At 47.6% G+C, this 24,489-nt stretch overlaps 1 protein-coding gene across 2 annotated transcripts; it reads right to left on the bottom strand.

Annotated features, from left to right (window-relative positions):
- Positions 1-1,358: 1,358 nt before the first annotated feature.
- Positions 1,359-24,274, bottom strand: LOC103277527 (uncharacterized). 2 transcript variants are annotated; one of them, XM_062966947.1, is made up of 8 exons: positions 24,188-24,269; positions 21,121-21,193; positions 18,885-19,001; positions 16,481-16,600; positions 16,046-16,144; positions 13,144-13,230; positions 11,035-11,183; positions 1,360-1,498 (listed from the first exon to the last, which is right to left on the bottom strand). In XM_062966947.1, exons 2-8 carry the CDS (start codon positions 21,149-21,151, stop codon positions 1,376-1,378), a joined length of 726 nt encoding a protein of 241 aa, XP_062823017.1. In that variant the 5' UTR covers positions 21,152-21,193; positions 24,188-24,269; the 3' UTR covers positions 1,360-1,375. The 2 variants fall into 2 exon arrangements, with proteins under 2 accessions (XP_062823018.1, XP_062823017.1); XM_062966948.1 differs by lacking the exon at positions 13,144-13,230 and having other exon boundaries at positions 1,359-1,498; positions 24,188-24,274.
- Positions 24,275-24,489: the final 215 nt, after the last annotated feature.

Below are 24,489 nucleotides of genomic sequence, written 5' to 3'. Positions count from 1 at the left end.
TTATGTCCCTGGCAAGCCTGAGCTCATTTTGCGCTTTAGCCTTGCGAACCTTTTCCCTACAGGTGTTGGCTATACGTTTGAATTCTTCTTTGGTGATTTCTCCCCTTTTCCACTTCTTGTGCATGTCACTTTTGAGCTTTAGCTCAGTTAGAAGTTCTTTGGACATCCATTCTGGCTTCTTTGCACTTGTCTTATTTTTCTTCTTTGTTGGCACTGTTTGCATTTGCGCCTTGAGTATTTCACTTTTGAAAAACTCCCATCCATCCTTAACTCCCTTGTTTTTTAATATCGGCGTCCATGGAATGCTGCTCAGTAATTCCTTCATTTTTTGGAAGTCAGCTCTCTTAAAGTCCAGAAAGCTTTTTTGACTTGTCTTAGTTTCAGCATTCCTTTGTATTGCAAACTGCAGGAGCACATGGTCACTTGCCCCTAAGGATCCAACCACTTCAACTGTATTGATCAGGTCTTCCTCAGCGTTATTATTATTATTATTATTATTATTATTATTATTATTATTATTAGCACAACATCACACTTGTGATGTCATAGGCATCACTGAAACCTGGTGGGACGACTCCTATCACTGGAATGTATCCATCAAGAGCTATAACCTCTTTCACAGAACACAGAACAAAGGACAGAGGAGTGGGGGTAGCCTTACATGTCAAAAATAGTTACGCTGCAGAAGAGATGCAAGACTTTGATCTGGGAAACCAGCTTGAAAGCATCAGGACAAGGATCAAGTTCGCCTAAAAAGCCAATGGATCTGGACCAAAGTTGGCACACATACCTAATATGCCCAAACCTGATTACTGAAGGGGTTTGGGAAAGAATGACCTTGAGATTTGGGAGGTGTAGTTCACCTGCAACTAGACAAACTGTGACCCCAGCAACAACAACAATAGACATGAATCAAACGAGGCACACAGACTCACCATGACCAACTGAACCTACTGGAGGGATTTGAGGGGAACAGACCTTCATTTCTGGGAGCTGTAGTGCACCTACATCTGGAGGCACTGTGCCCACCATCGACAATAAACCGGAACCAAACTTGCCACACAGAACCTCCATGACCAACTGGACCCACTGTAGGGGTCTGAGGGGACTGACTCATCATGGTGGGAGTTGTAGTTTACCCTGCAGCCAGAGAGCACACTGAACCCCACCGATGATGCATCTCGAGCAAACTTGCCCAGCGTGACAAACTAAGTACTGATGGAGTGTCAGGGGATTAACCTGGCGTGATGTGAGTTGTAGTTCACCCACAAGCTCATGCATTTTGTAAAATAAAAAACTGATTTTTTCAAATAACCCGGGCATCGCCTGAGAAACTTTCTGCAGTGCCTGGAATAAGGGAATTTGGATGGGAAACTCACGTATATTTAAATATCCTGCCATTCAGCCACATCCATCCTGGGCCACCTGCCGACTCATTCTTCACGTATCCAATCCAGAAGTCAGCCTTCTTTTCGGCGACTATGGTGTCTAGGAATTTCTGCAAAAGAGCCGACAGACAGATCGTCTTGAAGGGGAAGGGAGGGAGGCCTGCGCTCCTCCAAGGAAGGTCCGCCGTCATCTTGGTGGCCCTTCCCTGCAGGAGAGCAGCAGAAATCCCTCGCTCCTCCAGCATGGCTCTGTGGTCGACTCCCAACAGGCGCTGGCCATAGTGTGGTGCTGGAGGAGCTGGGAATCCCTAGAGAGGACCAAATCTGCCAAAGTGAAAACCACAAATATAGAGGGCAGTGAGAAGGGATAGAAGAGAAGAGAGTAACTTTGTGGTCACCGTACATTGTGCAACAAAATTAAATGCCATCCCCAATCACATTATAGACGCACAAATTACAAAGCACAGCACCCATCCTTCCACTTTCTAGCCACTATTGCACAGTCCCTCATGCCGCATCAGCGTGAAACCACAGAGTTCAATGTGGTCTGGGATAAAAGCTCTCCTTCAGCCTGTTTGTCTATATTTTTATCATCCTATACCATCTGCCAAAAGGTCCCAGGTTCAAATCCCGGGAGCGGAGTGAGCGCCGGCTGTTGCTCCAGCTTCTGCCAACCTAGCTGTTCTATCCCAGCCGCCTTTGGGTTATGAACCTGGTTCAGAAATGAACTTTGACCAGGATGAAGCTTACTCTGACTTTTCACTCAGTTCTCCTCCGAGTTCCTTCCAATTACAGACCCCAGCTGTGGATGGGTCCGAGGCTTCCTTAATTGGGGGAGATAACCAATAACAGATGTTCCAAGCTCCCCAGGGAATGTATCCTTTAACAGAAGACAGTTTTTGCAGCAACAAAGATCCCAGACACAGCAGCTTCGCAGGAGTCAACGATTGGCGTCTAGAGGAGAGACTGGATAGCAGATTGCTTTGGGAACATTTGGGAAGTTGAGTTCTCTTCACTGTTATTAGATCTAACTTCTATAAAAGTGTCTTGCACTGTGAGTCAGTTGTGGTGTCAACGTAGCGACTTCACCGTTTCCAGTTCCCTGATTCTCAAGCCGAGTCTCCTATTTCCTGGCGGCCAAGCCGAGCCGCAACTTCCGTTTTAATCTGGAGTGAATTCACGTCCTTGCCTTGTTCCTGATTCCAGATTGCTTTTAGCTTCGTCTTTTCCCTGCCTTGAAATCCAAGACCTTCTAGTGACTTTGGACTTTGTTATTTACTCCTGTTTTCTTGTTGTTTTCCCCGCTCAAGAACTTTTCATCAGTTTTGAGCGTGTTTCGGTTTCTGGACTTTGGACAATAATATTGGACATATCTCTTCAACGATTTGGACTAATTCATACCATTCCTTAAAGTATTGCTCACTCATCCTTTCCACTTATTCTTTCCTGAATTTATTATTGTTTTAATAAAGATATTATATGATTATTGGTCTCTGTTTGGTTTCCAGTGTTCAAGCTGCCTTGGGGTGCAACACTAGCAGTTCAAAAACATGCCAATGTGAGTAGATCAATAGGTACCGCTCTGGCAGGAGGGTAACGGTGCTCCATGCAGTCATGCCGGCCACATGACCTTGGAGGTGTCTACGGAAAACGCCGGCTCTTCGGCATAGAAATGGAGGTGAGCACCAACCCCCGGAGTCAGACATGACTGGACTTAATGTCAGGGGGAAAAGTTTACCCTTTACCTGTACCTTCTGCCAGATGGTAACAAAAAAAAAGAATATCCAAAGTGAGATGGATCCTTAAGAATATTTTGAGCCTTCCCAAGGCAGAGGGAAATATACGCCTCTTCCAAAGAGGGGAGAAAGAGGGCAAGCATCGTTCTCTGGGCAGGAGAGGAAAGCCACCTCTGGAGCGCTGCCAGCTCTTTCTCACACACAGTCAGGAAGCTCTTCCTTACGTTCAGGTGGAATCTCCTTTCTTTCCTGACATTTGAAGCCGTTGCTCCATTGCGTCCCAGTCTCCGGGCAGCAGAAAGAAGGCCTGCTCCCTTCTCCCTAGGACTTCCCCTCACATCTTGATCTATGGCCCTCCTCGTGTCTCCTGCAAGCCACTCTAAACACCTTCGCAGAAGCATGCGAGAAGCTTGGCCTCTCACTGAGCATCAAGAAAGCCCAAGTGCTCTTCCAGCAAAAGGCACCAGCCAATCCCTCTGCAAGGCCAGGAAGGCGGCTGAATGGAGTAACATTAGAAAACCGTGACCCTTTCCGCTCCCTGGGCAGCCACCTCTCCACAAAAGTCAACATCGACACTGAAATACAACACCACCTGAGCTCTGCGAGCGCAGCATTCTTCCGAATGAAGCAGAGAGTGTTTGAGTTGCTTGTTTATAAAGCTGTTGTCCTCCCAACTCTGTTCTATGCCTATGGATTGTCTACAGATGCCACACTCAACTCCTGCAAAGAATCCTGCCAATCTCTTGGGAAGACAGGCGGACAAAGGTCAGCATGCTGGAAAAAGAAGCAAAGACCACCAACACTGAAGCAATGCTCCTGTGCCATGAACTCCACTGGACTGAAGGCCACGCTGTCCGAATGCCCAAAGATCACCGTCTTCCCAACTCAAGAATGGGAAACGGAAAGTTGGTGGGCAGGAAAAGAGATTGAAAGATGGCGACAGGGGACAGGGAAAAGGCAGAACTGCTCAATGCCTTCTTTGCCTCGGTCTTCTCACAAAAAGAAAGCCATCTTCAACCTCAGCAACATGAAATGGATGAAGGATTGGGGGAAATCCAACCCCAAATAGGGAAACAAGTCCAGGAACACCTGACCACTCTAAACGAATTCAAGTCCCCAGGGCCAGATCAGCTACATCCAAGAGTATTGAAGGAACTAGCGGAAGTTATTTCAGAACCACTGGCAATCATCTTCGAGAGTTCTTGGAGAACAGGAGAAGTCCCAGCAGATTGGAGGAGGGCGAATGTGGTCCCTATCTTCAAGAAGGGAAAAAAGAACGACCCAAACAATTACCGTCCGGTCAGCCTCACATCAATACCAGGCAAGATTCTGGAAAAGATCATTAAGGAAGTGGTCTGCGAACACTTAGAAACAGATGCAGTCATTGCTAATAGTCAACACGGATTTACCAAAAACAAGTCATGCCAGACTCATCTGATCTCTTTTTTCGATAGAGTTACAAGTTCGGTTGAAACAGGGAATGCCGTGGATGTAGCGTACCTGGATTTCAGTAAGGCCTTCGACAAAGTCCCCCACGACCTTCTGGCAAACAAACTAGTAAAATGTGGGCTAGACAAAACTACGGTCAGGTGGATCTGTAATTGGCTAAGCGAACGAACCCAAAGGGTGCTCACCAATGCGTCGTCTTCATCTTGGAAAGAAGTCACGAGTGGAGTCCCGCAGGGCTCCGTCCTGGACCCGGTTCTGTTCAACATCTTTATTAACGACTTAGACGAAGGGTTAGAAGGCACGATCATCAAGTTTGCAGACGACACAAAACTGGGAGGGATAGCTAACACTCCAGAAGACAGGAGCAGAATTCAAAACAATCTTGACAGACTAGAGAGATGATTGGCCGAAACTCACAAAATGAAGTTCAACAGGGACAAATGCAAGATACTTCACTTCGGCAGAAAAAATGGAAATCAAAGATACAGAATGGGGGACGCCTGGCTTGACAGCAGTGTGTGCGAAAAAGACCTTGGAGTCCTCGTGGACAACAAGTTAAACATGAGCCAACAATGTGATGCGGCTGCTAAGAAAGCCAATGGGATTCTGGCCTCATCAAGAGGGGAATAGCGTCTAGATCCAGGGAAGTCCTGCTCCCCCTTATTCTATTCTGCCTTGGTCAGACCACACCTGGAATCACACTGTGTCCAATTCTGGGCACCACAGTTGAAGGGAGATGTTGACAAGCTGGAAAGCGTCCAGAGGAGGGCGACTAAAATGATTAAGGGTCTGGAGAACAAGCCCTATGAGGAGCGGCTTAAAGAGCTGGGCATGTTTAGCCTGCAGAAGAGAAGGCTGAGAGGAGACATGATAGCCATGTACAAATATGTGAAGGGAAGTCAAAGGGAGGAGGGAGCAAGCTTGTTTTCTGCTGCCCTGCAGACTAGGACGCAATGGAACAATGGCTTCAAACTACAGGAAAGGAGATTCCACCTGAACATCAGGAAGAACTTCCTCACTGTGAGAGCTGTTCGACAGTGGAACTCTCTCCCCGGGGCCGTGGTGGAGGCTCCTTCCTTGGAGGCCTTTAAGCAAAGCTGGATGGCCATCTGTCGGGTGTGCTTTGAATGCGATTTCCTGCTTCTTGGCAGGGGGTTGGACTGGATAGCCCATGTGGTCTCTTCCAACTCTACTATTCTATGATTCTATGATTGTATGAAAGATGGGCTCAAAGCCAACCTTAAAAACTGTGGCAGAGAAACCGAGAGAGAACTGGGAAGCCCTGGCCCTTGAGCGCTCTAACTGGAGGCCAGCTGTGACCAGCAGTGCTGAGGAGTTTGAAGAGGCACGAGTGAGTAGAGGGCGAAAGGGAGAAACGTGCCAAGAGGAAGAAGGCGCATCAAGCCAACCCTGACCGGGACCGCCTTCTGCCTGGAAACGGATGTCCTCACTGTGGGAGAACATGTGGGTCAAGGATCGGTCTCCACAGTCAGCTACGGACCCACCACCAAGACACTACCCTTGGGAGGCCATCACACCACGAGGGATCACCTAAGAGAAGTGAAGTGAAACCAGAACATTTAGTGCACGGATGTGAAGTCTACTCACCTGTAGAAAAGACAAGAACTATTACAATACATATGAAGAGGAGCCTATCCATCTTTTGAGAAAAGAACGAGTTATTTCTTTTCAACGTGAATGTAACTCTTTTATGTTTTACTGACCTCGTCAGTGTTTGTACGTATGCACTGAGCTTCTATGTTTAAGATTTTAAACTGAGTGTGGGCTTGGCTCCTGTGGTCAAAGTCTAACTGTTGTGTGACTGTTGTGTTGAAAGAGAGCCAGGTACTTAAGTTGATTGACAGCAGGCATTGTCCCCTGTTAATTGAGTTTCTGGGAAAGCTTTATTTGCCAGTGTGAGTTTCTGCCAGAGCCTGATCCCAGAAGGGCAGTTGGTTCTCGCAGAAGCAGAGGCAGCAGGAGGACATTTTTGCTCCCTGGCTTCAGGTAGGATTTGGCTAAGATTTGGCTAAGATTTTAAACTGAGTGTGGGCTTGGCTCCTGTGGTCAAAGTCTAACTGTTGTGTGACTGTTGTGTGAAAGAGAGCCAGGTACTTAAGTTGACTGACAGCAGGCATTGTCCCCTATTAATTGAGTTTCTGGGAAAGCTTTATTTGCCAGTGTGAGTTTCTGCCAGAGCCTGATCCCAGAAGGGCAGTTGGTTCTCGCAGAGGCAGCAGGAGGACATTTTTGCTCCCTGGCTTCAGGTAGGATTTGGCTAAGATTTGGCTAAGATTTTAAACTGAGTGTGGGCTTGGCTCCTGGGGTCATACTCTAACTGTTGTGTGACTGTTGTGTGAAAGAGAGCCAGGTACTTAAGTTGATTGACAGCAGGCATTGTCCCCTGTTAATTGAGTTTCTGGGAAAGCTTTATTTTAGTAAAGGCACCTTTACTAATTATCCTTTGCAGTACATACAGGAAACAAAGCAACATAAACAAATACACAAAGAGGTGGTTTGTTGGAGTTTGCACATAAAGTGCGTGCATATTACTTAACTGTACAAAGATCCCACTTGGCCACCACGCTCACCAAGATGATGCAACAAAAGCAAAACATTCCCATCACATGCACCAGCTGTGGCATGTTCCGCTTTTTCACACAAAAACTAGACAACTACATCTGCTCCAAATGCAAACAGATGACTCTGATGGAGCAGAGGATCCAACAGCTCGAGCACCGTATTAAGACCCTTAAGGACATTCAGGCACTCGAGCTCTTCTTGGACACTGCACAACACGCTACTGTAGATCTGCAGCCTGCATCACACCAACACCACCAAGACCATGATCAGGAACCTTATGGGGAGATCAACTCAAAGGTAGACAACCCTCAGGCTTGGAAGGAGGTCACCCATAGAAGGAGACGCAGGACCAGGCAGCCTCCGCAGAACTCCTCTGCTCAGCTGCATTTACACAACAGATTTGAAATTCTTACATCATTAACATACAATCAGGAAACACATCTTGTGGAGGACCACAGTTTCTTAGATACCACTCAGTGGACCACCCTGGATCAATGCGCAGGGGATAGCCCTGACGGGGACAGTGCATCACCACAGTCACACTTATGTAATCATGCAAATGCTCCATCCCCAATCATAGACCAGGAGCAACAGAAACATCCTTGGGAGAGTAATGGGCTCTCGGATGTATCTCAATGGATTGTCATTGATGAATGCACTGGGGATGTTGAGGAGGAGGACAACACTTTACACCTACATGATTCACTTCAACAGGAACACTCTTCAGGGGACATACACACTGTCTTGCACAAAAGGGACCCTGTCAATCCTCAAAGGAAACAGGTCTTGGTAGTAGGTGACTCCCTCCTTAGAGGAACGGAAGCCATCATTTCCAGACCGGATGGGATGGCTCGAGAAACATGCTGCCTCCCGGGGGCAAAAATACACCATATCACTCAGAGGCTCAGCAGGCTCCTAAAGCCCCATCACCCTCCCCACCTTATGTTGATTCATGTAGGTACCAATGACACCGCTAGGCATACTTTTCAAAAGATCACAAATTATTTTCGAGCTCTGGGAACAAAACTAAAACTGTATAATGTACATGTGATCTTTTCATCCCTCCTCCCTGTTGTAGGACACGGCTCTACAAGGGCCGGAAAAATAGTACAGGTCAATAACTGGCTCAGAAAATGGTGTCAAGAGGAGCATTTTGGCTTCCTTGACCATGGTCTACTCTTCCAAGAGGATGGACTACTGGCAAGCGATGGGGTGCATCTCACACAAGTAGGAAAACATCTTTTTGCACACAGACTCACAAACCTCATCAGGCGCACTTTAAACTAGATCCACTGGGGGAGGGGAACAACAGCCTGGAGAACACTATATTACCCACGACCACAGGGAACCGCCGAAAGGCTAAACGGAGGGCTGCACAAACACAGCAAGGACCAAGTACAGAGAGCACAATAATCCCAAATAAACAGTTCGAGGGGAGGTCACAGGGGCTTACATGTCTTTACACTAATGCTCAGAGCATGGGAAATAAGCAAGACGAACTCCAACTCCTAGCACAGCACCACACATACGATGTCATAGGCATCACTGAAACCTGGTGGGATGACTCCCATCACTGGAATTTAACCATTGAGGGCTATAACCTCTTTCACAGAAATAGAACAAAGGGGAGAGGAGGGGGAGTAGCTTTATATGTCAAAAACAGTTACGTTGCAGAAGAAATGCAAGACTGTAATCCGGGAAACCAAGGGAACCGGGACTCAAAAAGATCTTGTCGTGGGTGTCTACTACAGACCTCCGAGTCAGGATGAAGGACTTGATGAAGCCTTCTGTCAACAGCTGACCAAACAGGCACAAGGAAGAGATATAGTAGTCATGGGCTATTTCAATTATCCTGATATCTGCTGGAAAACAAACTCAGCCAAGAGTACAAAGTCCAACAAATTCCTCACTTGCCTTGCAGATAATTTTATGGTCCAGAAGGTAGAAGAGGCAACAAGGGGATCAGCAACTCTTGATCTAATCTTAACAAATGTGGAAGACCTGATCAATACAGTTGAAGTGGTTGGATCCTTAGGGGCAGGTGACCATGTGCTCCTGCAGTTTGCAATACAAAGGAATGCTGAAACTAAGACAAGTCAAAAAAGCTTTCTGGACTTTAAGAGAGCTGACTTCCAAAAAATGAAGGAATTACTGAGCGGCATTCCATGGACGCCGATATTAAAAAACAAGGGAGTTAAGGATGGATGGGAGTTTTTCAAAAGTGAAATACTCAAGGCGCAAATGCAAACAGTGCCAACAAAGAAGAAAAATAAGACAAGTGCAAAGAAGCCAGAATGGATGTCCAAAGAACTTCTAACTGAGCTAAAGCTCAAAAGTGACATGCACAAGAAGTGGAAAGGGGGAGAAATCACCAAAGAAGAATTCAAACGTATAGCCAACACCTGTAGGGAAAAGGTTCGCAAGGCTAAAGCGCAAAATGAGCTCAGGCTTGCCAGGGACATAAAAAACAACAAAAAAGTGGTCTGCGAACACTTAGAAACAAATGCGGTCATTGCTAATAGTCAACACGGATTTACCAAAAACAAGTCATGCCAGACTAATCTGATCTCTTTTTTCGATAGAGTTACGAGTTGGGTCGATACAGGGAATGCCGTGGATGTAGCGTACCTGGATTTCAGTAAGGCCTTCGACAAAGTCCCCCACGACCTTCTGGCAAACAAACTAGTAAAATGTGGGCTAGACAAAACTACGGTTAGGTGGATCTGTAATTGGCTAAGCGAACGAACCCAAAGGGTGCTCACCAATGCGTCGTCTTCATCATGGAAAGAAGTGACAAGTGGAGTGCCGCAGGGCTCCGTCCTGGGCCCGGTTCTGTTCAACATCTTTATTAACGACTTAGACGAAGGGTTAGAAGGCACGATCATCAAGTTTGCAGACGACACAAAACTGGGATAGCTAACACTCCAGAAGACAGGAGCAGAATTCAAAACGATCTTGACAGACTAGAGAGATGATTGGCTAAAACTAACAAAATGAAGTTCAACAGGAACAAATGCAAGATACTTCACTTCGGCAGAAAAAATGGAAATCAAAGATACAGAATGGGGGACGATGCCTGGCTTGACAGCAGTGTGTGCGAAAAAGATCTTGGAGTCCTCGTGGAGAGGAAGGGGAACAGGAGCCAAAAATGTGATGCAGCAGCTAAAAAAGCCAATGGGATTCTGGCCTCCATCAATAGGGGAATAGCGTCTAGATCCAGGGAAGTCCTGCTCCCCCTTATTCTATTCTGCCTTGGTTAGACCACGTTACCTGGAATCACACTGAGTCCCATTCTGGGCACCACAGTTGAAGGGAGATGTTGACGAGCTGGAAAGCGTCCAGAGGAGGGCGACTAAAATGATTAAGGGTCTGGAGAACAAGCCCTATGAGGAGCGGCTTAGAGAACTGGGCATGCTTAGCCTGCAGAAGAGAAGGCTGAGAGGAGACATGATGAGGGCCATGTACAAATACGTGAAGGGAAGTCATAGGGAGGAGGGAGGGAGCTTGTTTTCTGCTGCCCTGCAGACTAGGACGCAAGGGAACAAGGGCTTCAAACTACAGGAAAGGAGATTCCACCTGAACATCAGGAAGAACTTCCTCACTGTGAGAAGGGCTGTTCGACAGTGGAACTCTCTCCCCGGGGCCGTGGTGGAGGCTCCTTCCTTGGAGGCTTTTAAGCAGAGGCTGGATGGCCATCTGTCGGGGGTGCTTTGAATGCGATTTCCTGCTTCTTAGCAGGGGGTTGGACTGGATGGCCCATGTGGTCTCTTCCAACTCTACTATTCTATGATTCTATGATTCTATGTATGAATTTGAATACTTTTGCTTCTCTGCAATTGGTGGGTGGATGCTGGTCCACCTCCTCCTGCTCAACTCACCACTTCTTCAGGAAATTTGAGTGAAGTCAGATTCGCCCCCCTCTCGGCACATTTTTCAATGGCACCGGCAAAGTCGGCCGTGTCGGTGTCAAAGTAGAAGAGGTTGGTATTGTGGGCAATCCACTCGGGCAGGTCGAGGAGCAGGTGGTCTTCATGCCAAAGAGGAACGCAGGAGGAGGAAGGGAAGAAAAGAGAGGGCGGGGGTGAGGTCGGAGTGATCTTACACGGGCTGAGTAGCAACAAAAGGCTTGGGGTCAGAAGCACTTCCTGGTTAGGACTGCCGTTTTTGGCCTTGGGAACAATACCTGGATTTGCAGATATGTACCTCATGAGATACCCTGGAGATTGGACCCCAGTCTAAGCATGGCATTCATTTCTGTGTTGTCGAAGGAAGGCTGTCGTGGCCAGAATTCCTGGGTCGCTGGGAGTTTTCCGGGCTGCCTGAAGCATTCTCTCCTGATGTTTCACCCACATCTGTGGCAGCTATCCTCAGAGGATGTGAGGTCAGTTGACGACTAGGCGAGTGGGGTTATATATCTCCCTGTGGGATGATGTCCAGGGAGGGAGAAAGAAAGAACTCTTGTCTGTTGGAGGTGAGTGTGAAAGTTGCAATTGGCCACCTTGATTAGCATCGAATGGCCTTGCAGCTTCAAAGCCTGGCTGCTTCCTCCCTGGGGAATCTTTTGTTGGGAGGTGCTAACTGACCCTTGATTTTTTTTTCCTGTCTAGAATTCCCCTGTTTTCAGAGTGTTGTTCTTTATTTAGTCGTGATTTTGGAGTTTTTTAAAATATTAGTGGCCAAATTTTATTCATTTTCATGGTTTCCTCCTTTCTGTTGAAATTCTCCGTGTAATTCTTGTGGATTTCAGTGGCTTCTCTGTGTCGTCTGACCCGGTGGTGGTGAGAGCATTCCTTCTGCTCTCCAATAATAATGTTGTGTCCAGGTTGAACACAATCTTGCTCACAGTATTAAACAACTCTAGAATCAGGACAGTAAATAAAGAGCAACACTCATTCCAGACAGAAAACCATCAGGGCCAGCTAACACCTCCCAACAAAGGATTCCCCCAGGCAGGAAGCAGCCAGGCTTTGAAGCTGCAAAGCCATTCGATGCTAATCAAGCTGGCCAATGGCAACCTTCACACTTGCCTCCAACAGGCAAGAGTTCTTTCTCTCACCCTGGACATCATCCCACAGGGATATAGACATAAACCCCACTTGCCTAGTTTCCAACAGACCTCACTGCCTCTGAGGATGCCTGCCATAGATGTGAGTGAAACGTCAGGAGAGAATGCTTCTGGAACATGGCCATACAGTTCAGTAAACTCACAGCATCCCACAAATTCATTTCTGTTTCATATACGCATCACCCAAATATACGCGTTTGTCTAATAATTTTGTGTGTGAAACAAAGTTGTGGGCCTTGAACCGTGAGAAAGCAGAAGTCGTGTTCTTTTGTCCTGCCATGGGCTCAACTGCGGAGTATTTGGAGAGGGGCCTCCTGCAAACATGTCAGGAATCTGCAAGGAGGAGAAGGTCAGGCCTCTTTTCTGCTCCAAATTCACATGCGGATGGTCTGGAACTGCCTCTTCTGCACATGAATTACCGCTTTCTGCTTCAGAATAGGAAAAAACCCATTCTGTATATATTGTGCACAAAATTCTCACACAGATGATTGGCACAGAAAACAGCATTTTCTGCACAGAAAACAGTAGGTGCAGAAAATATTGTGTTTTGAGCAGGAAAATGCTATTATTATTTGTGCAAAACTGTAATGTGTGAAAGTTGCACCCAAGTCCTGCAACTGACAAAAATTCTTAAAATTACTTGCTGCTTCCTTTGAGATGAAAACGAGGGCGCACAGACTCTGCAGAACGAAGGCCCTTTGACCCCAGTTCAACGGCCGTGGCTCCATGCCATGGATCCCTGGGAGTTGTAGCTTCACAAGGACTTTAGCTGATCCGACGGAGAGTGCGCACCAAACTACAACTCCCAGGTTTCCATTGCATGGAGCCATGGCGGTTGAAGCGGGGTCAACGTGCCTTCATTCTGCAGTGTAGAGGCCCTCATAGCAGCTAAGAACGCATTGCAAACGTGTGAAGAACTCACCGATTTCTGCTTGCAGTACTTCAGTCTTGTCCACCATAATGTTGAGCTCGTTTGAGAGGTTCTGAGCTATAGCCACAATTTCCACATCTTAGAAGAAATAAAGGGATTGAGGAATTACAGCTGAGATCAGAGGAATCATCCCGTGTGATTCACAGAGGTTATCTATGTCAGTACAGTAGAGTTCCGGTTAACCTCCTTCCAGTTATCCGACGTACCGTATTATCCGACGTGCCAGGCCGTTCCTTTGGAGGCTCCCCGTGAGCACTGCTAGCTAGCTACGTGCCCGGGGCTTCCTTAAACCGAGTGCTCGCCGGAGGGACAAAGCTCATCCCTCCAGCAAGCACCCGGCTTGCCAGGAAGGATAATAGGGACAGTTGTGGTTATCCGATATTCAGCCCGCCCGTTTATGGCAAATAACCAGAACTCTACTGTGTATGGTTTTATATGAGGCGAAATATTGCTTAATAGTTTAAACTGTGTGGTTAAGTAATGCATGAGTTTATTCATGGAGATGTGATCTATTGCTAGAGCGTAACTTTAGGAGCTTCCCGTGCGAGCCGGATGAAGAAGGACCGATAAGATGGGAATGTGCTCCTTGCGGGCGTGCTCTGATGTGAATGGGATGTGATTGATGATTCTCCTACATTCTTTGTATATACTGTATATTTTGCAATAAAGTTAAGAGCCGCTTTGATAGCTGAACCAAGAAGTCCAGTGTATTCGTGCTTTTCAGGTCAAAGGAGAATTGAGACAAGAGAGGTAATTTATCTCAATTTCAACTGTCAATCTATGTATGGATTTGAAGGTTCACTAGTATATTTCACTTTCTGTTGTAAGATCTCAGGGTGGCATTTCCATCAAGCAATGCTTTTTTTCAAGCAAAACAAAACATCGTTTTGCTGAAAATCATGTTTTAAGACTGTCTTATGTTTTAAGACTTAATAACAAGCTTTGCCCGGCCACGCATTGCTGTGGCGAAGTCTGGTGGTCTGGGAAATAAAGTATTGAGGAATTGGTGGTAGTTAAGGTAAAGGGTCAAGGTTTTCCCCTGACATTAAGTCTAGTCGTGTCTGATTCAGGGGGTTGATGCTCATCTCCATTTCTAAGCCAAAGAGCCGGCGTTGTCCATAGACACCTCCAAGGCCATGTGGGATGACTGCATGGAGCGGCGTTACCTTCCCGCTGGAGCAGTACCTATTGATGCACTCACATTTGCATGTTTTCAAACTTCTGGGTTGGCAGAAGCTGGGACTAACAGTGGGGGCTCTCTCCGCTCCCCCAATTCAAACCTGTGGCCTTTCGGTCCAGAAGTTCAGCAGCTCAGCGCTTTAACACGCTGCGCCATCAGGGGATATTATTTCTTAAAGGTTGTGAATATACAATATTTCTGATTGGTTTTATTTGTCTGTTGGAGGCAAGTATGAATGCTGCAATTAGGAAAAATGATTAGGATGTAATGGCTTTGCCTGGCTGTTTCCTCCCTGAGTGAATTTTTTGTTGGGAGGTGTTAGCTGGCCCTGATTGTTTCCTGTCTGGAATTCCCTTGTTTTCAGAGTGGTGTTCTTTGCGATATTTTATGTGCTTCTACTGTCTGTGGCCCTGAGAAAACAGAGCATTTGCCAGACTTTGATGATGGGAATACTTTATTGGGAGGTGTTAGCTGGCCCTGATTGTTTCCTGTGTTCTAGCAGGAGTCTACCATATGCTGTGCAGTTGTGGACAAGTCTGCATAAGGACCACCCAACGCAGCAGCATTGCCCAAACACGAATCAAAGAACACGAAAGGCCCTGCAGACTGATTCAACCAGAGAAGTCAGCCAGAGCAGAGCACCTGATGAACCAACCTGGACAGAGCAGATTATTTGAAAACACAGAAGTGCTGGACCACTCTCACAACCACCATGTCAGATTACACAGAGAAGTCACTGAAATCCACAAGAAGCATGTGGGCAAGTTCAACAGAAAGGAGGAAACCATGAAAATGAACACAATCTGGCTCCCAGTATTAAAGAACTAAAATCAGGACAGTAAATAATGAACAACACTCAGAAAACAGGGGAATTCCAGACTATCAGGGTCAGCGATCACCTCCCAACAAAGGATTCCCCCAGGCAGGAAGCAGCCAGGCTTTGCAGCTACAAGGCCATTCCATGCTAATCAAGGTGGCCAATGGCAACATTCCCCCTTGCCTCCAACAGACAAGAGTTCTTTCTCCCATCCTGGACATCATTCCACAGGGTTATAATCCCCACTTGCCTGGTTTCCAACAGGCCTCACAGCCTTGGAGGATGGCTGCCATAGATGTGGGCCAAATGTCAGCAGAAAATGCATCTGGAACATGGTCCTACAGCCTGGAAAACTCATAGCAACCTAGTGATTTTGGCCATGAAAGCCTTCGACAACACATTGAAACAAAAAACTATCGAAATATTCACAACTTTGTACTAGATACAATACGATAGACCCCTTCAGAAAGCCTTCTGATCTTGCTAATATAGACAGAAAATCATGCCTTCTCCACAGAGAAACCGATGAGGACTTTTTGGCTAACAAGCGTCTTGACCTTCGCAAACTCTGCTGAGCTGTCCTGTGTTGGCAAAACATAAATCTCCTATCTAACTGCTCATTAGACTGTGCACCTGGAATCTCCTCCTCTGAGCTCATCTCTGCTTCTGACCTTGCTTCCCTAGCCAACTGCCTCTCTGGAAATTGGCTTTCAGAGAGAGACCGCTCAATTCCAGGGCTTGAGCTCTCTTGCTGACTCTCCTGCTGGTCTGCAGGCCCAGAATCCCCACCCAGCTCAGGAGCAGGCACAATCGAAGGCGGAACTGCAACACTTGGCCGGAAGGGAATGATTGGTGCACAAGGAGGGAAAGAAAGGAAAAGCAAACGGATTGCTTACCAGACTTTTCTGCACTTTCTGGATCAAATTCAGAAGCGAAATCCCGTATCATATAAAGTGCCTCGTACAGGATTCCATTTTTCTGTAACTGTAACTGATCTGAAACAGAGGAAGAGGAGAGCCGCTGCTCAGCCAGAGGGCGGGGTGTGGGGCGGGGCTTGGCCACCCAGGGCCCTCCTGTTCTCCAGCAAGAGCCAGCCAAAGCCCCAATGCGCCCCAGTGGGGATCGTGGCCCATCAGCCCCACTGCCCGCTGCCCCCCTGGCTGCCCCCTCCCTCCCTCCCCCCTCCCTCCCTCCCCCCTCCCCCCCCTCCCTCCCTCCCTCCCCCCTCCCCCCTACCCCCACCTCTTCCCACCTCCCGCCATCCACTCCAACCCCCCCCCCCCACACACACACACATCTCACCCAAAAGAGCAATTAAGAAATTAACTTACACAGAAAGTACATCAAACATACAAGCAGGAAGTTGACAATCGCCGCGATCATGACGTAGCGTCTACCCTTCGGGGTATCGAAGAACTGATCGAGCTTTATGAGAGCCGTTGGAACATAGCCTGGGTTATATGTAAAGTATTATTATTATTATTATTATTATTATTATTATTATTACCTTTGTTTCTTGTCTTTGTGCAGGAGAAGGGGACAGGAAATTGTGTGTCAGTGACAGGAGCAGACATCAATTGGTCTCCTCATAAACAGTCGGGCCGGGCTTTAGCAATCACCAGGTTAATCACCACATCAATCTCCAAGTTGCAAGAAATCTTGCGAACCGGAAGGTTGAGAGTTCAAAGCACGGGTCAGGGTGAGTTCCTGACCTTTAGCCCAGCTTCTGCCTACCTGGCCAAAATCCCATTGGCCTTTTTAGCCGCCGCATCACATTGTAGGCTCATGTTCAACTTGTTGTCCACGAGGACTCCAAGATCCTTTTCGCACACACTGCTGTCAAGCCAGGCGTCCCCCATTCTGTATCTTTGATTTCCATTTTTTCTGCCGAAGTGAAGTATCTTGCATTTGTCCCTGATGGGCCGAAACTAACAAAATGAAGTTCAACAGGGACAAATGCAAGATACTTCACTTCGGCAGAAAAAATGGAAATCAAAGATACAGAATGGGGGACGCCTGGCTTGACAGCAGTGTGTGCGAAAAGGATCTTGGAGTCCTCGTGGACAACAAGTTGAACATGAGCCTACAATGTGATGCGGCGGCTAAAAAGGCCAATGGGATTTTGGCCTGCATCAATAGGGGAATAACGTCTAGATCCAGGGAAGTCATGCTCCCCCTCTATTCTGCCTTGGTCAGACCACACCTGGAATACTGTGTCCAGTTTTGGGCACCGCAGATGAAGGGAGATGCTGACAAGCTGGAAAGCGTCCAGAGGAGGGCAACTAAAATGATTAAGGGTCTGGAGAACAAGCCCTATGAGGAGAGGCTTAAAGAGCTGGGCATGTTTAGCCTGCAGAAGAGAAGGCTGAGAGGAGACATGATAGCCATGTACAAATATGTGAGGGGAAGTCATAGGGAGGAGGGAGCAAGCTTGTTTTCTGCTGCCCTGCAGACTAGGACACGGAACAATGGCTTCAAACTACAGGAAAGGAGATTCCACCTGAACATCAGGAAGAACTTCCTCACTGTGAGGGCTGTTCGGCAGTGGAACTCTCTCCCCCGGAATGTGGTGGAGGCTCCTTCTTTGGAAGCTTTTAAGCAGAGGCTGGATGGCCATCTGTCGGGGGTGCTTTGAATGCGATTTCCTGCTTCTTAGCGGGGGGTTGGACTAGATGGCCCTTGAGGTCTCTTCCAACTCTACTATTCTATGATTCTATGATTCTATGGCAGTTCGAAAACCAATTTGAGTAGATAAATAGGAATTACATTAAAGCAGGGCGGTATTGAGGCTCAGCGTTTCAATCAGAAAAAGGAGGAAGTTGACGAACAAGGAAAGCTCTTCGGCAGGGAGATGGAGCAACAGCACCCCCAGTGGCCGGAACCGAGGACAGCCTCCAAAGATGCCGGAAGTTGGGAAAAGCCTATATATACCTCTATCTGTTGTCTGTCTCGTCATTGTTCTAATTGGCATTGAATGTTTGCCATATGAGTGTCTGTGATCTGCCCTGAATCCCCTTCGGGATGAGAAGGGAGGAACAGAAATACAGTAGAGTCTCACTTATCGAAGCCTCGCTTATCCAAGCCTCTGGTTAATCCAAGCCATTTTTGTAGTCAATGTTTTCAATATATCGTGATATTTTGGTGCTAAATTTGTAAATACAATAATTACAACATAACATTACTGCGTATTGAACTACTTTTTCTGTCAAATTTGTTGTAAAACATGATGTTTTGGTGCTTAATTTGTAAAATCACAACCTAATTTGATGTTTAATAGGCTTTTCCTTAATCCCTCCTTATTATCCAAGATATTTGCTTATCCAAGCTTCTGCCGGCCCGTTTAGCTAGGATAAGTGAGACTCTACTGTACTGCTAAATCAGTCAATCAATCAGTACTCCCCACTTAGGGTTTTTGTGTGTGTTTGAGGCGACTTGATACTGTAACTAAGTAAATAAACAAGGGTCACATCCAAAGTGCAATAGCACGACGGTCTGCGTGATTCCATACTTGTGCTCTTAGGCCTCTTGGGCTTTTTTCCTGGTCGTTTTCCCCACCCCACCCACTGCCACCAGCACAGCCCTTCCGAAGCCCCTCTCCTCCTCCTCCTCCTCCTCCTCCTCCGCTCGCCCCTTCCCTCCCTCCCTCCCTCCCTCCCTCCCTCCCTCCCTCCCTCCCTTCCTTTCCATTCCTGCTCTGGGCAAAGGGACCCCTCCTCCTGAAGTCCTGAGACCTACTGTTCTCAGCGGCGGCAGCGGCGCCAGCACCAGCAGCAGCTCCAGCAGCAGCTCCAGCAGCAGCGCCAGCAGCAGCGCCAGCGGCAGGGGCCTTTGCATCAGGGCCCTTTGCGGCGGCTGGAAAAAAAAAGACACATGCGTTGGTTTGGCTTGTTGGAATCTCAAGCAAAGCCAAAGGCTGAAATACAAATTAGGGATGTGCCTACTCGGCAGAATGAATGACAGCACTTCAATTGCCATGCCTCAAGGATGTGGGATCATGGTGCTGTAGCCCAGCTGCAGTCACAGCAGGCTGATGGGTTCACTGATGATTTTGAGTCAGATGGGATTGTGGGCTTTCCTGGGATTCATTCTGAGGCAGAGCCGGAAAGCAAAACTGCTTTAGAAGGAGAGTGGCACAGCTGGGCCTGTTTTTTAGTATATATAGTATATTGTGTGTGTGTGTGTGTGATATATATATATATATATATATATATATATATATATATATAGTGAGGTTTTTTTTACAATAAATTGTTTGCCTTTACTCTAGACCAGGGGTCCCCAAACTAAGGCCCGGGGGTCAGATGCGGCCCTCCAAGGTCATTTACCTGGCCCCCACCCTCAGTTTTAGACTTCACACAATACCAACAATCCTGCTTAACTTGACTGTCTCATTGGTCAGAAGCAGGATCACACTTCCCATTGAAATCCTGATAGGTTTATATTGGTTAAAATTGTTTTTATTTTTAAATATTGTATTGTTCTTTCATTTACTAATATTGCACTATGGTAACAATTGAATATATTGTGTATACATATAATATTGATACTAATGTTATAATGTAATACAATATAATACTAATAATTATACAAGATAATATTAATTATACATTATATATTAAATGTAATATTACTAATGATATTATGGTAGGGGTATAGGACAATGTAGTAATATATAATGCTAATATTGTGCTATGCCAAAATATATTGTATGTACATACAACTTGTAAGCCGCTCTGAGTCCCCTTCGGGGTGAGAGAGGGTGGGGTATAAATGTAGTAAATAAATAAATAAATAGTTGTTGTTGGGGTGTTGTTGTTGTTGTTGTTGTTTTTGCACTACAAAGAAGACATGTGCAGAGTGCACAGGAATTTGTTCACTTTTTTTTTCAAATGATAATTTGGCCTCTCAACAGCCTGAGGGACCATGAACCGGCCCTCCGCTTAAAAAGTTTGAGGACCCTGCTCTGGACTGATGATTTTGAGTCAGATGGGATTGTGGGCTTTCCTGGGATTCATTCTGGTGCCTAGCCAGAAAGCAAAACTGCTTTAGAAGGAGATTGGCACAGCTGGGCCTGATAATGTAATTGAACCTCAAGGCCTTCAAGGCCAGTCATGGGAGATGGAATCACCCTCTCCAGATAAGGAGTCTAGCGAAGACGAATTGATGAGAAATTCTTATGGGAATGCATCTGGTGACCTAAGCCAGGAAGCTCACTTGCAAATTTGGGCAGATAACCAGATCCGCAGGTCATCACGCCTTCGTGGGAAGCAAAAGTTCCAGGGGCGACGTAATGCTTTTATGTCTGTATATTAGGAGCTAACAAGCACTTTGCTCTTCAGCTCAGGCAACGTGGTTTTCAAGTTACATCCAGGCCTGGGCTCTCTAGTTCTTGCCTTGGTTTAGGGATTCAAGTATTCTGGGATTCAAGTATTCTCTAGTTCTTGCCTTGGTTTAGGGATTCAAGTATTCTTGCCTTGGTTTAGGGATTCAAGTATTTCCCATGTTCATGTGGTGTATCCTTGTTCAAGTTTTGCTCATGGACTTAAGTTGCTTTTTGATTTTGGGACTATTCTTGAACTGCTTTTCTTCTGGATTTACAAGAGACATTTGATTGTTGACTTTCTGGATTCTACACCTCCTTTCCTTATTCCTGCTTTTTGTCGTACATATTTTGTATGTTTTTTACAATAAATGGTTTGCCTTTACTCTGGACTCTTGTGTGCTGCTCTGGTCATAGGTGGCTTCAGGCCTGGGGCGCGACACACGGGAGACGTAGCTTGGTGAGGCACCACCCATCACGGCCTTGTAAAAGTCCAGCTCCCATTATGTTCCATAGTACTGAGCCAGGGCAGTTGCAGCGGTGTCCAACTGCACTCATTCTCAAGTGTGCACGCACCCATTGTGTGTGTGTGTGTGTGTGTGTGTGTGCTTGATTCCTGTAAAGACAATGGTAGAAGCAGAGAGGACTTACGTGCCGCAGCGGGGGGCTTTTTGGGTGCCATTTGCTGTCCTTACACTGAGAGAGGTCTCATCCTACGGTGAACCTGCAAGCCAAGACAGAGCTACAAAATGTCATGAAATAACAAGAGAAACAAGGCACCCCAGTGAATTCTCCACACACAGTCATGGCATAGTAGGCCTCTTGCGCTGCTCCCAACCGGCCTGGTCCAACTGGATCACAATGGGGCTCCTGTGACTTTAACCCTTAACAGATCTCAGAGCAGGAGCTATCAAGCAGGAGGAAGGGACCTGTCCAAAGCCCAACTTTTCAGCGGCCGCCATCTGATCCCAACCTGGTTTTGCAAGGGAAGGCATGGACAGCAAGAGGTGTCCTGGCCGCCCGCTTCTGTCCCGTCATTGGAAGCTCCTCTCCAATGTGTCTCCTCTCCCATCCTCCTCTGCCTCTCTGGCAGAATCTGAGGACCTTGTTCCACGAGAACAGCCGTGTCATCACGGATAACGGAAACAGACTGGGAGGTGCCTAGGGAAGGGCGACCACTTGGCCAACGGCTGGAAACCACCAACCGACTGAGAGAGATGGGGATGTCATGAATCCTTTTCAACAAAGGTTCTTTTTATTGCAATTTCAGTGTGAGAGGGTACATCAGAACTTTTTTATCAGAGCGTTTAGACATACAGACATACCGATTCTATGGAACTACACTGGATACACAATCCTACAGTTACAATGGCTAACAAACAAACAAAAGGGGAATTACATGTTCACCCAACATTCACTTACACATATAAACATTTATTCATCCAAACATTACCAATCTCCATTCTTCCACCGTGAGGAACACCTGTTAGGCCAGAGGGCTTCCTTGCAAAACTGCCAACGCACAAAACTTCTTAAACGGCAGAGCGCCAAAATGCCACAAAGAACATGACTCCGAAACGCACTCCTTGCTCTTCCCTTGAGAAAAGGCGGCCAGTGACTGGGCTCCCGCTTTCCATTGCAGATCTGCCACCCTCCAAAGTACCCCATCTCTCTCCTTCCCAAGGAGCACTGCTGTCTGTCACCATTTTGGGATTGTAAGAAGGTCTCTTGGGGCCCCTGGTGGCACAGTGTGTTAAAGGGCTGAGCTGCTGAACTTGTGGACCAAAGGGTCCCAGGTTCAAATCCCGGGAGCGGAATGAGCGCCCGCTGTTAGCCCCAGCTCCTGCCAACCTAGCAGTTCAAAAACATGCCAATTTGAGTAGATCAATAGGTACCTCTCTGGCGGGAAGGTAACGGCACTCCATGCAGTTATGCCAGTGGCCACATGACCTTGGAGGTGTCTATGGACAATGCCAGCTCTTTGGCTAAGAAATGGAGATGAGCACCAACCCTCAGAGTTGGTCACGACTGAACTTAACGTCAGGGGAAACCTTTACCTTTTACCGAATAAGGTCTCTTATATAGCAATATTTCCGCTGACGTTGTCCCAAAGTTGTAAGTGAATGATAGACATCTTCCGTCCTGGACCTTCCTGGCTCCATCTCCGTTTCCTGGCAGATGTTGACCCTGCCTAATTGGTGTTGGCAAACGCAAGCAGCCTTGTGTTGGTTTCCTTCTTAACATAAGGAACCTTGTAAATATTTCCTTAACTCAAAGAGCCATTGTCTCTGATAATGTAAACATGTTGTTTTTCACCCAATAGTTCATCAGTGAATCATTTATCACAGTTCTTATCGGCAATGTCAGCAGTTCAGCAGCTTTTAATTACAGTTCATGAATTCTTCACCTCTTTCCAAGCCTCAGCCTTTCTGAATGGTGTCTCCAAAATTATTAGTTCTCATTCATTCATCTTTCTTACAATTCCATCCAAACCATACAGCATATATCATCGTGCCAGGGATGTCGAGCTTGGAGGAGAGAAGGCAAAGGGAGGGGACCGGAGAGGAGCCACGTTTCAGTATTGGGAGGGATGTCCCATTGGGTAAAAGAGGGCAGGGTTGTTCTCTGCTGCTCCAGAGACACATTCAGATCACAGCGGGAAAGATTCCGCCTGAACATTAGGAAGAACTTCCTGGGGTTCAGAGCTGGCTGAATACAGTGAACGAAGGTGCTGCCTGGGAGTTCAGTGGAATCTCCATCTCTGGAGGCGTTTGAACAGGGTCTGGCTGGCCATCTGCCAGGAGGGCTTGAGTGGTGTCTTCCTCCATAGTAGTACGGGCTGGACTGCATGGCCTTGGGGGTCATCCTGGGAGGTGGGTCTGCCCAATGACCTGGGCCTGAGGACTTTATGGGGAGCTTTACAGGTCGTGGCCACTGAACTGCAGCCAGTGGAGCCATTGCAAAAGGGGGTTGTGCGCTCCCTGTGGCCGGCTTTACGCTTCCAGCCACGCCTAACCAAAGAAATGCAGCTGAAACAGTAAGGAACTGAATACATGAAACCATAGACCCATAGAATCATAGACTTGGAAGAGACCCGGTGGGCCATCCAGCCCAACTCCCTTCTGCCCTGCAGGGAAAGCACCATCAAAGTACCCCTGACAGACGGCCATCCAGCCTCTGTTTAAAGGTTTCCAGGGAAGACGCTTCCGCCAGACTCTGCAGCAGAGAGTTCCACTGTTCTCCAGACCCTCGATCCTTTGAGTCTCCCTCTTCCTCTGGACACCTCTCCCTTGGATGGCGGTGCCCAGGATGGGGCACAGGGTGACTCCCGGAAAGTGGTCCGGCCAAGGCGGGATCGGCCGGAGGGGGAGCAGGACCTCCGTCCCGGGATCCAGGCACCAGGCGCCTCTGGGTGCAGGCCAACGCCCCATGGGCTTTTCTAGCCGCCGCGCGGCATTCCTGGCTCCTGTCCCGCTTCCTCCCCACGAGGATCCCAGATCGTGTCCACGCGTCCTGCTCTCGGGCCAGGCATCGCCCCCCCCCCTTCTGTATCGGCTGCAGAAGGCAGCTCTCCTTTCGGAAGCCCTGGGCTTCACGCTCTCTGGCCGTTCGGTCTGGGATATGTTGCAGGAGGCAGACTGCCCACCGCTGAGCCGCCTGGATGAGCGCCCTAGGAGTGTGGGCCCCGCCCCAGGCCGCCGTCCTGCCCCCTCCTCACCTGCTTCTGCCCTCTTTGCCCTTTCCTTCCGCAACTGCCACTGCCTGTCCTTGTGATGTCAAGCCCTCCAGAACCCCTCCCTTGCTGGCCCCCGATTGGCTGCTGCTGTGTCCAATCAGGACTGCTGTGAGTGGGAGTGTGGCCCACCCCTCACAAAGGGAATGGTGATGTGGGTCACTCTGGTGGCCTTCCCCACATCTCCCACCCTGATCCCGCCATCCACGGCATCCGCTGGCAAGGCTTTGGTTTCTGCAAGACGGACTCTCTTGCTTTTGCAGCCTCGTGGTGCCGTGTGGCTAAAA

This window comes from Anolis carolinensis, unplaced genomic scaffold (assembly GCF_035594765.1).
Source record: "Anolis carolinensis isolate JA03-04 unplaced genomic scaffold, rAnoCar3.1.pri scaffold_50, whole genome shotgun sequence".
NCBI classification, from domain to species: Eukaryota; Metazoa; Chordata; class Lepidosauria; order Squamata; family Dactyloidae; genus Anolis; species Anolis carolinensis.
The sequence above is the reverse complement of the archived record's forward strand: the minus strand, read 5'-3'. Positions and strand labels throughout refer to the sequence as shown.

Coding starts and splice junctions, on each gene's coding strand:
- LOC103277527 (XM_062966947.1), bottom strand. CDS start 21,151: ATGGCACCCAAAAAGCCCCCCGCTGCGGCAC. Junction 19,002..21,120: donor AAAGCCCCCCGCTGCGGCAC/GTAAGTCCTCTC, acceptor TTTTTTTTCCAG/CCGCCGCAAAGGGCCCTGAT. Junction 13,231..16,045: donor AGAAAGTGCAGAAAAGTCTG/GTAAGCAATCCG, acceptor ATTTCTTCTAAG/ATGTGGAAATTGTGGCTATA.